The sequence below is a fragment of the Microtus oregoni genome, unplaced genomic scaffold, assembly GCF_018167655.1.
Source record: "Microtus oregoni isolate MIOR12 unplaced genomic scaffold, Mior012 000046F_ref0000063, whole genome shotgun sequence".
Taxonomy (NCBI): Eukaryota; Metazoa; Chordata; class Mammalia; order Rodentia; family Cricetidae; genus Microtus; species Microtus oregoni.
The window spans coordinates 15,652,243-15,664,666 of record NW_024543220.1 but is presented as its reverse complement, the minus strand read 5'-3'; the positions used below and the strand labels follow the sequence as shown (position 1 = coordinate 15,664,666).

General features: G+C 42.0%; 1 protein-coding gene across 2 annotated transcripts in view; it reads left to right on the top strand.

Annotated features, from left to right (window-relative positions):
• Window positions 1-12,424, top strand: part of Btbd9 (BTB domain containing 9) — a 371,475-nt gene that overhangs the window by 47,167 nt on the left and 311,884 nt on the right. For both annotated transcript variants that reach the window (XM_041634764.1, XM_041634763.1), the window contains exons 5-6: window positions 1,830-2,049; window positions 5,153-5,272. In XM_041634764.1, the coding sequence (XP_041490698.1) occupies window positions 1,830-2,049; window positions 5,153-5,272 (340 nt within the window). The remainder of the gene's footprint in view (window positions 1-1,829; window positions 2,050-5,152; window positions 5,273-12,424) is intronic.

Genomic DNA, 12,424 nt, shown 5'->3' with positions numbered 1-12,424 from the left:
TCTTGAAATAGACTTCAAAAGAAGACTATTTCTATTTTAGATTTCAGCTGTAATCATTAGAAACTGTTGGACCTGCTGTATTATTTAGAGTGTGATAGATTTTTAGTACTGAAGGAAGCTCTCTTCAGATGGTTTCAGTTTCTAAGCCTGGAGGCTTGACACAAGTCCCTCTGTTTCCCAGTCTTAACTTGTGCTGTCTTAACAGTCCCATCAGAATTTGCCTATGAAGGAGGCTCAGAGCCTTAAACTAGCAGTGGGACTCCCTGGATGCCTGGGTCTGACACCAGCTCTGCTGAACAACAGGTCCATTGAGCTTTTCTTGCTTCCACGACTCAACTCTGCTGGCCACAGTGCTGTACTATGCTCTGGGAGCAATATGAGGACTAAATCAAAGAGCTAATATTTGTAAGTGCATGCAGCGGTGTCTGGGAGGAGTATGGAGAGTGATCAGAATTGGCCATGTGAAGGTGCCACTTCAGCCGTTGAGCATTGCCCTACTTGCTTTGTTTCCTGAGTTGCTTTTAGCTGCATTTGTTGTCCTCTTCTGGAGCCACTGTTACCTGTTTTTATTTGTAAACTTCCACAAGCCAATTCCCACCATATCTGCAGTGCCGAGTTCTTCCTCCTGCTTTTCCTTTGTGCACCTGATAAGTCTCCCTTTTCCCTGCATACTATATGGCCAAGCTGTATGTGCTTGCTGGGAAACCTGCATAGTTCTCTTATGTACGTGCAATATAGTGATGACTGTTTCTAAAAGAGCACGCTGTATGCTTTACAAACACCTGCTCAGTCTTCACAGGGGACATGTAGGGGACAAGCATTGTCCTCTTAAGAAATTGACATTTAGAAAGAGTAATTTCTCCCAGGTGACATATCCAGTTCAGGGTACAGCCTTGATTTAAATTATGACTCAGTCTCTGAGCATGTCTGTACAGCCTTGTGTCTTTCCGTGGAGAGTGCCGGTTTAGGTGTCAGTCCCTGGAGACACCGTCCTTACCTGTGAAGCATGATATGTATAAATGACTTTAAAGTCCCAGACACTAATCTCTCATTGGAGAAAGGAGGGAGCTTAAGATAGCTACAATATTGATTCTGATTACAGGCTTCTGAATTTTCAATTAAAAAAAAAAAACAGGGCTGGAGATATGGCTCAGTGGTTAAGAGCATTGGCTGATCTTCCAGAGGACCCGGGTTTAATTCCCAGCACTTACCTGGCAGCTCACAGCTATCTGTAACTCCTGTTCCAGGGTATCTAACACCCTCACACCAATGCACGTAAAAGAAAATTAAATAAATTAAAACAGCAACAACAACAAAAATCAAGTGATGTTTATTTTCTTTTAAGGTAGGCTCTTCCTTTCTCCGCATGGAAAACTGCTGCGTCTTGTCTGTCTGTGGCTCACAGTGAGCAGCACTGGAGCTTCTCCTTCTCTCGTTTGGCCTGTTGGCTGGACACCTGTCCTGGGTCCGGATGGCGGGTGCAGATCATCTGATGTGCTGTTTCTGATCAGCAGACATTAGATTAAAGCTGCTAACGGGATGAACAGAGAGGATTGCTTGTCCTGCTACTTGTGATTCTTCTAGTAGTGACGTTCCCTTAATGTCTAGTGTCTGGCTCACTATAGATGTGATAGTGACATACAGTTTGAATGCTGAGCTATTTTAATTTTGGTGGACATACTATATTCTTCATTTCCATCTTCATGCCTATGCAACTTAAAATCAAATGCAGATACTAGAGTTAACTGGAATGCTTAGATGTTCACTTTCCCTTCACTAGTATAGAGTCATGAAAGTCACCCCTTCACTCGCTCTGTTTCTAACTGTAGTACCAGAAGAAAACATCGCAACTATGAAGTACGGAGCCCAGGTTGTGAAAGGAGAGCTGAAGTCAGCCTTGTTGGATGGTGACACTCAAAATTATGACTTGGATCATGGATTTTCCAGGCATCCCATCGATGATGACTGCCGCTCTGGCATTGAGATCAAGCTCGGCCAGCCGTCCATTATCAACCACATACGCCTCCTCCTGTGGGACCGTGACAGCCGGTGAGGCCTTCTGTCCCTGAGACACTGACATGGTGTCATGCATTTGTTGAAGAGGACCTAACTTTTTGGTCATCTGCTTTGGTTCCTCTCCCTTACTGCTTTTTTATTTACTGGCAAAGGGGGTAGTTACTGAGAAAGACAGTGTCTCTGTCTTAGGGTAACCATTGCTATGATGAAACACCACAGCCAAAACAACTTGTTAGACTGTTAGATACTCAGTGACAATCTGCTTTGGTTTTATAAGTTTAAATGACCTATCTGTGATCATTCTGCTATTTCTCTTGGTTAGTTGTAGAGGAAGAATTAAAAGTTAGATTTCTTTAAAATGTCCTTTTTAAAATTTAAAGTTTTTGGTATTTTATTTTGTGTATTATGAGTGTTTTGCTTGCATGTATGTATGTGCATCATGAGTATCTGGCCTCCCGGAGGCCATAATAAGGTGCTGGATGCCCTGGGGCTGGAGTTTCAGACTGTTGTGAGTCACCATGTATGTGCTGGAAATCAAACCTGGGTCCTCTGAAGAGCAGCCTGTGCTCTTAACCACTGAGCCATCTCTCTAGCCCCCTTTTGTCTTCCTTATATACAAGCACCAAATAAGTGTTTATTTTGGGATATACAGAAAAGCACAAAGAAGAAAGTAAAAACTGCTGTAATCTCACCACTACCCATTACTAAAATTCGTATGTATCTGTGTTTGTTTTCTCCCTGTCTGTTTCATATACATATGCACATTACAGAGTCTTCACGTAGCTTCACAAAATATAGACTAGCTATATGGAAAACTTACCTCTACTTTTTATTTTTCTTCCTTAAGAGGCAGAGTCTTAATAATTTGCCTAGCCTGATCTCAAACTTGGATTTTTTTTGCCACAGTTTCCCAAATTCTTGTATTACAGATGTGTGTGCCCCACTGTGCCTTTGAAATGTAGTAACTGAAACATGAAATTAAAGCCCAGTGTGTTTCAGTTACTACATTTAAAACATTCTATTAGTTTTGAAATATTATCTGGCATCCTTCCATATAAGTAAACATTATTTATTTGATTCCTTAATATTGGATATTATGAAAACTTTAAAATACATATCATTAAATGACTGAAGAAATTGTCTTTCAGTGCATAGCTAAGCATCCTTGGAATGAAGTCAAATTGAGAAAGAAGTGGAGTGATCTTCAGGCCACTGCGTGTGCCCAGTTTCTTAGCAGCTCCAAGAGTGCTTTCCTTCCAGCACCTCTGTCGAACTCTGGTCTGCTTGTGCCTGTGCATTCCTGGTGTCAGAAGCACCAGGGCAGTGATGAGCAGAACTACGTGGTCTCTAGTAGTACTTTTAGCCTAAGGCCTACCGAACCTGCTGTGCCTTTTGGGTCTGGGCCTGTCAGTTCAGTGGGAGTAGTGACAGGGCTCACATGGAAGGAAGAGAGTGTGTCCTGGTAGCACTTTGAATTTTTGACCATTTGAGGGAATCTTTTTAAGGTGATTCAGTCAGCATTTGTATGTGTAGTGTTGTTTTTGAGATCCCTAGGTGATAGCTGTTTTGTTTTTATTAAGAATATACTTCATGGGGCTGGGGAGATGGCTCAGTAGTTCAGATCCATGTACTGCTCTTGTGGAGAGGGCAAGAGTTTGATTCCAGCACTCACATTGGGGACTCAAAACCACATGTAATGTGTGCTGTAAAATAAATCCTTTAAAAAAAAGAGTGCATTTCCTCACATGTGTCTTGGTGTGAATATTTGGTGCATGACTGACGAAGTGGTTAGAATTAATTCGTGTTTCTCATTTCCAATAATCCCTGGTTAATAATAACAGTGTAATAATATTTATATTGCACTTCCATTACTTGTATATGGTAGGCTTTCTAAAGGCTTTACGTATTTCATTCATCTAATTAATAACGAAATTGGTATAAAAATAATAAAGGAAAAGGCTAGTGTGCTTGAACCTGAAAGCACAGCTCATTGTTCCCATGATGTTAAATATTTATCGGCCACTTTGTTTTAGTATCTGTATTCCATTCACAGAGGACTTAGCTTTACCTGTTCTTTTCTCACAGCATTGTTAACATTTGAAGTAAAGGTGAAAAATTCAAAATCTTAAGCCAAAAAGATTCTGATGTGTTGTAAAATTATATCCCACATTACTGATAACCCAGAGAGGTTCAATAAAAGGTTATAGCCAGTTTGAGGCTGAGCGATAAAATGAATGGGAGTTGAGGGGACAGCAGAAAGTGAGGGGATAACACAAAATAAGCTGACCTTTTCTGGCTACAGCTGTGGGTTGCAGGCTGACATTTATGCTCACCTAAATCTTCCAAGATTGTTCCTGTTGATATTACAGTACAAGTAATAACTGCACCTCAAATTTAAATTTGGCTCATGGCAAGGAAGTACAGATGTTTTCAGTATGGGACCAGCATGTAATGGTCCCAGGCAGCTGCCTAGGGGAGGATGATGGGCTGTTTTCATTACAGCCAGGTTATTAGCTGGCAAGTTTTAAGTTGCATCCCAAAGAAACAAGCATTATCTTTCCTCCATGTCGTTTATTTTCCAGCAGGCTGTTTTTAAGTGTGGTATGGTAGGAGACTGAGAGGTGGCTGGAGATAAGCTGCCTTCTGTGGAGAACTATTCCACCCTTCCACTTAACTTTTCCTGCAAGAAGGGAGGGCAGAACACCTAGACCAGGGGCCGTGGAAGGAGGAAAGAAAGGGCTCTTGCCTGCTTCTGTTCATTGTCCCTTCTCTGTCTAACCTCCCCAATTCTGCTCCTGTTTCCTCTGTCTCTCCTTTCCTCCCTCTTGGCTTTATTAATCTGCTAATAGGGCATGACCAAGGCATCTGGGCAATGTGAGGAAAAACAGTCTTCCGTTTCATTTTGTTCTTAAGTAGTTCATCATTTGATTAAGGCAGAAAGACGAACTGAGAGGAAATGTCAATACATTGAGTAAATGCTAAGGAGAGTGTTTTATACAGCTTTCATTGCTACCCGAATTTGATAAATGTTATTTTGAAACAGATAGAATTAGTTTATTCTATATTTTGGTACATTTTAATATTTTACTTTGGTTTTCTGTTGTCACTGTGCCCTGTTCTTTCCTTTAATTCCTAGGTCTTATTCCTACTTTATTGAAGTGTCCATGGATGAACTTGACTGGATCAGAGTCATAGATCACTCACATTACCTGTGTCGGTCTTGGCAGAAGTTGTATTTCCCAGCTCGCGTCTGCAGGTAAGTACTCATTGTTAATAAATGATTTCCATCTTTATTTAAGGACATTTCAAGTTTGAGAAGGAGATTGCTCTCAAAAAACAAAAAACCAAAAGAAAAAACCAACAGAAAAACCAAACCCTGTAGGGGAAGTTTATGGACCTTAGTGAGTGGCTGCACTGGGAGCTGTCCAGCATGTTGTGCTGTGCCAGTGTGGGGATGGAGTTGCTCTTTGCACTCACTGTTGTCTACACAGAGAAGGCACTTGTGGTTGGTTAGTGATGTTTCCTTCACATCCAGGGAAGATCTTCCTCAAGGCTCCCTGATGGTGCCCAGAGCATGAGGAGAGTTGTGGATGCCTTTGTCTGCATCAGGATGGCAGGTGGGGTGTGCCAGAGCAGATGTTTTTTGTTGTTGTTGTTGTTGTCGTCTGTTTTTGAGACAGGGTTTCTCTGTGTAGCTTTGACTGTCCTGGAACTAACTCTGTAGATCATGTTGGGCTTGAACTCACAGAGATCCGCCTGTGACTGCCCCTCAAGTGCTGGGATTAAAGGCGTGCGCCACCACTGCCTGGCCAGAGCAGGTGTTTTAAGTGCTGTTGGTCAAAGGCGCAAGGCCGGCTTAGCTGATAGGCTTCACGCTCACCTTGTTTTTTTCTCAGTACCAGCCAATTCTATCCCAGCCCCCAGGTAGGACTGTTGTAGAGAGTGCTGAAAGATTATTGTTCTAATAGTTCACATTCTTCTTTAGATAAAAACTTTCTGTACTTCTGCAAAACATGTAAGTTAATGAAGTTGGGAGTTGGTAAAGGTGGTTGAAGTTCCCTGAATATTACATAGATTTGTTCTTCCCACTGGACAGTGCCCTCCGATGATAATCTTTAAGGCAAGAGGTTAATGGCAGAAAATAGTAGGCTTATATATAGGTGTGGGAGAAGAGTAGGGAAGAAAAATGGTTGGAAAAAACAAGGACAATGTGGAGCTGGCCTCTCACCATCACCTCACCTGCCTCCCCACGTCAGATGCCATCCACTCTGACTTGTAGTCGTGACTGACATGAAGCAGGTGAGAATGTCCCTGGCTTAGTCTCCTGGCCAGGAGTCACTTCTGTGAACTCATGGTTAACTCAGCACAAGAATTCATGAAACTTTTCCACCACTAGTACATTTTTATTGTTATTACTGGACACAGTATTGTTACCCAGGGATCCTCTTAAGTATAAATGAACAAAATCCATTTCATTTCCCCAAAGAGGGACTAAAATATTTCTTTGACTTAGAGGAGTTTGGGATGGATTAAAATAAGAGGGACCAGAAATTGAGTTAAGATTCCATATCCCAGAGCTGCCACCAGATATTTGGAGAGAGTGACCCGTGAGGAGGAGGAGGTAGAGGAGAAAGAGGAGGAGATGCAGTCTGCAGTAACTCAGGTTGTAATGGTTGAAGCAGGCTAAAAAATAAACAGCGTGTCAGCCTAAGCTGACATGAGTGGGAGGATAGCGACTGCTATGTAATCTGAAACAATGTGAACCTGGGTCGGAGGACAAGTTACCATGCTTCCAGCCGGGACAGTCGCCATGCTCCAGCTGCCTTCAGTCAGGCTCTATAGCATCTATAACGTATACTTTCCCTTGAACACTTCCAGTTTTCCTCCTCCCCTCTTTCTTTCCCTCCTTTATGAACTTAACTTTGCCAGGGTCATTTTTTGTTTTATTTATGCTGCCAGCTTTTGTTTCAGTACATGTCATAATAATTACATTCAGTTGCTATGGAAAAACACATGCACAAATCAACTTAGAGAAGAGTTTATTGAGGCTTACAGTCTCAGACGCTGAGTCCATGGCCGCTGTAGTGAGAGCTTGCAGCAGGCAGTCAGGCAGGTTCCAGAGCAGTAACTGTGGGTTTTCACCTTTTCCCAGAGCACGCATCCACCCCCCCCCATACTCACTCCTGCACCTCCTGCATGGATGGCTTGGGCTTTTGAAAGCCCAAAGCCCAGCCCCACTTAAAAGCTTCCTCCAACAAGGCCACACCTCCTAATTTTTCCCAAACAGTTCTATCAGCTGAGGATCAAATGTTCGAATATATGTACCTATGTGGCCATTCCCATTCATACCACCACAGTTCATCAGTGCCAAACTCCAAATCTGAGCAAAGGTGCTGGTAGAGACAGTGACAGCAAGAAAAGGGAGGAATCTCAGGGCCCATATTAGTAAGAAATAACCATTTTAACTCATCTATTACGTTTCTTCATAAATTCTGTTTCTTGGATTAGGTTTTTGTTCTAACAGTATTTTAAAATGGATCTAAGAATTAGGTTTTACTAACATCCAAGGATGCATTGGTTTTCCTTCCTAATCACTTATTGACTGCTTAAACAATGCTTTAAAAGAACTGCTTGCAGGAACTTCCCTCTGCAAAGAAATACTTCCTGAGTATGTAAGGATTTGCTTTTTATTGTTAGCTAATTTGTGTATTTGTATATGACCTAATTGTTCTTTAGTATCTTTTGTGTTTGTTTTATTTTTGCCTCCAAGAGTAAAATTGCAAGCTCTTATAGGCACGGAATTTGGATTCCAAATCATTGCACTTTAGAGCAGACCTTAGACTGTGGCATTGTATGCAGCAGTTTCTCTGTGTGTAGTGTGGTTTCGTGATGTCAGGTGCCGACTGTAACGATGAGTGACTCAGCATTGCTGTGCCCGCTCCTTATTTCATCTTGGTCGTGCATTCCTTAGGATGGTGGAGTGCTGACAGACTCCCCAGGAGGCACATAGCTCTGCGTTTCCAGAGCTTGTTTTCTTTAGGAAACTGAATTTGGAGGTTCAAATCGAAGGTTTTGAATGCTTTGTATGGATGGCAGCTTTGATCTGTTCCAGTGACAGTGGTGATACTTTATAAACTGAGGAGAGGGAAATTACCTGCACCTCTTTCTGAGACCAGGCCAGAGGGAACAAGCATTGTGGCCTGGAACCGAGCTGTGCTGTAGATGGGGCTCACCCCAATCCTAGCTTTATCTCACACATTCGTTTTGTGGTAAATCTGTGCCTTCCTCAGCCTGGCACCCACACACATCAAGAACGGGAACAGCACTCTTTGTGGCCTTCGCTTTGATAGCTAGTTGACAAGTGCAGAGGGTGATGTCTGGTTGAAAGTAGACACTCATACATAGCAGAGTTTTATTTTTGTCCACTTGAGAATCTGAACTGTTGATCATCAGAGAAGGTCCTGTCCTTGGCATGGTGGCTTTTATTAAGACAACTGTGCCTTTTCTTAGTAGCCAAGTCTTCTGGGTACTTCCTGTACTATCAGGTCACACATGACAGTCCCAGGCCTGCCACAAACAGGTATATCAATAACTAATAATTTGCCCATTTTTGAATGTTTATAGCAGTTTTGTATATTTTGATTCTTATATATGTATACATGTGTGTGTACGTATGTGTATAGATACAGTCATTAAGTCTGCCATTGCAATACCTGTGCAGTGTGATGGAGGCAGTGCTCATCCTGCACAGCAGTAGATTGTGTCTGCTGCAGTAAGATAGTGCCAGGCTTCAGACCACAGTGATCATTTCAACCATGATGGTGAATGGAGGGAAGTGATTGACTCATACTGGACCCCTGTTTGTATGTGAAGTGGGGCTTGTTCTGTGTGACCAGAAGATTAGACTAATACTGTCTGCCCCCATCTTTAATCCTTAGGTGGAGAGGAAGAAAAGTGATTTGCGGTTTAGTGCAATCTTCATATTTAGAGCAAACCATACTCTGTCACTTGTAAGACCTTTGCATTGATATAGATGTGCGTGCATGTGTGTGTGTGCGTCTGTGTGTATGATGTGTGATTTTCTTTTGTGTGCTATGTGACTTGATACTAGGTTTTAGTGTTAAATTGATGCTCTTTTGTCAAATAGACTTTTATGTTTTTAAAAGAGATGCTCAAATCAGTGTTTTGAAATTATTTCTAGTTTTATATATTATTCAGAAAGGTGTTCCTCAATCCAGTGCTAAAGAATGCTACATATTTTTCTATTATTTTAAAAATTCCTTATAGTCAGATATTCCATTCAGGCAGACAGAGGAGGGGATGGTTTAGGTTGGGGAGTTAACTTAGAGTTGTTCACTTAACAGTGATTGCTTACACCCTGATGAGACTGGCCTTGTTTCTCACACGCTGAATTGTAGCATATACTTGACTCTTTTACAGTGATTGCCTTTGATTCCTGTTGACTGTTTGAATTACTGTGGTTTTCCTTCCTCTTTTCTTAGAGTGAGAAATTACAATGTGCCAAGTATGTCACAGACAAAGGAAAGGGTGTCACAGAACATCTGCCAGTCTGTCTTTCTAGTCTCAGGGGTGCCATTAGAGGCCTTCAGTGATGATAAACATCGCACTAGAGGGGCTCTGTTTCCACGCAGAACAGGAATTTAGCTGTGCCTCACCAGCTCAGGAAAAATTCTCTTCATGTGTTCAGCCACCACTTACTCAGTCAGCAAATGAGCACCTACTTTGGGCTATATTTTGTACTTAATCCTGAGATTGTAGCTCTGATGGATGTCAGGGGTTCCACATTTGTCAATTGGGGGAGGCATATGCACAAATTTATAACTACATATTGTCAAGATGGCACTATGGGTAACAAGGATCAAATTTATAACTACATATTGTCAAGATGGCACTATGGGTAACAAGGATCAAATTTATAACTACATATTGTCAAGATGGCACTATGGGTAACAAGGATCAATGGGAGCAGAGATGCATTTTTAAGTAAGGTTGCCAGGGTGGTGTTGTGAGCTCAGCTATAGGAAATGGCATTATCTGGTCTTTGCTTTGGCCATCAAGACTTTCTTTGGCGACTTTGGCGAATGTTGCTCATGTAGTTGGTCTTCTGTAGGAAGCCTCATTAGATGTGTACTAAAACCGTACCATTTGTTGGCATGAGGCACTTGAATCTCTTTTATTGCTACTGTACATTTCAGTTCACCCTCATCCCTGTTGTCATCAGCTACAGCGTTCCCCCCACTCGTTCTCACTAGATTATAGTACCTACACAGGGCTGTAGATCTAGCGGGGAGAGAACAAACGCGGAAAGAAGCGTTTCTATTTATGGAGGCATTCTCTCTTGCCATGCTGACAGTGTGTGGACGCACATGTCTGTGTTATTTCCCTCCCCCAGCCCCCTAACTGGGCAGAGGTAACATTTATTTGCTTTTAAAACCAAACAGTGGCATAATTGAGCAGTTCACCTGGAGGCTTTAGATTACTAGTCAGTTATACTGAGCCTTTACTCTCCTCCTGGGATCAGAAAGCTCAACCATTTGAGAAATGCTCTATTTATCATGGAAAAGAAGTGGGAAGGGTTCCACTTTAAAGAAGTAGCTGTTTCAGCAAACACTGAGTTTGAATTGTTCCTCTACCTATAACTTTGATACTGTACTTGAACTAGCACAGAACAACCTACAGAGAGAGGAGCATTTTTTTCTAAGAATGCAAAGCAAAATGTATCCACATGGTGTCACTAAATTATAACAATTTTACTTAGAGCAGAAGAGAATTTGAAATGATTTTTTAAGTAAAACCATATTTAAATATAAATTATTTTGAAGTCTGTGATTTGTGAAATAACATCTGAAACATTTGTACTGTTTGAGTCGCCTACTGATGGAAACATTAATTATGCCCAGAATCCGTGGATGTCCACTCTGTGCCAGCAAACTCAGGAGTCGTCATCTGTACAGCGGAGGGGACTTGTGGGCTTCCACAGCACAGTTGTTCCAGCTTCTGACAAATAAGGATTTCAGGCCTTCTTCTGGAACTCTGAAATAAATAAAAGAGTAACAGATTCACTGAATATATATGAGGAGTCAGAAAAACAGGAGGAATGAGGATACAGGGAGAGGATTAGAGGGCTAGGGAGGCTGGAAAGGGAGCAGCCTGATGTTTATTGAGCACTTGTGGACCCAGCCACATTTTATTCCCCCTGTGATTCTCACAGCGGCCTCATGGGAGGAGGACCGACTCCATTGCTGTACAGATGAAGAACTTGAGTGTTGGAAATCTGAGCTTTTAACCAAAGGATCTGATTCTGTGTCAGACACTGCCATTACTGGGTGGTGGCAGGGGTGAGGTGTGTGTGTGATGGTGGTATAGAAGCTGCCCCCACTGCATGTGCAGCAAGGAGGGAGGGAGCACCCTACCACGCACCAGCCCTTGGGTTCAACCTCCAGAATAAACACTGAGCCAGATCAAACCTAGCAAAACAAACGGAACAGTCCTGCTCTGGAGTTGCAGGACCCAGGAACCAGAACCTTTGCTGCCCTTTTGGGAAGCATTCTCCTAGAGTGACATCTCTCTCTTTCTTCCCCTGTGGGGAGAGCCATTTCCAGGAATACTGCAGGAGTCTCACTGTCGCCAAAGGCTGCTCTGTCCAGCTGGTGACAGCCACCGAGTGGACAAACTCACACTTGGTGATGATGATGAGCAATTGAAGAAGTTCTCTTCTTAAACATGCTCCTAAGAGCATTTGGCAAACCTTGTTTTCAGTATCTTTGTCAGTTTGTCGATAGGGCTTTAAATCTTTCTGTCCCTTGGTTCCTCCTAAGATCTTTTCAGGCTTTGTTATTGTAGAGTGAAATCCACCGTGTTCTTATTTCCTGGTTTGTTTGCTTCAGTTGTATTTAGAAACAACAAACATTGTGAAATCTCTTTTCACAAGATCTCTTCACATATTGAGTTGCCTATTTTTTTTTAAGTTGAGAAATTATTTATTGTTTTCACCTAGAGTCCTCTTATTGGGGGGAAAAAGCTCACAGCAAAACCAAATGATAACAACAAAACCCAAACACTGTGCTTTATTTTCATTAAGACCTTTGAGAAATGGCTGTTTATGTGTGTTATTCAGCTGAATCCAGGCCTTTTGTTTTATGTTGTTGTTTTAAAGGATAACGCTTGAGCTCCTTTTGTGTATAGTGGAGGGTTGGAACATGAGAAAATAGATCGGGGTTGTCCTTTTCCTTAGCATTTTGTTTTGTAATTTTAGAGAGCGTTAACAAGCTCATTGCATGAAGAGGATGCTAATGGCACTAATAACCTGTTATTACCACAAATACCAGTTGCTGATTTTCATTATGGAAGGGCAAGAGCTATATTTTGTTCTGTTAGCAGTTGCTTC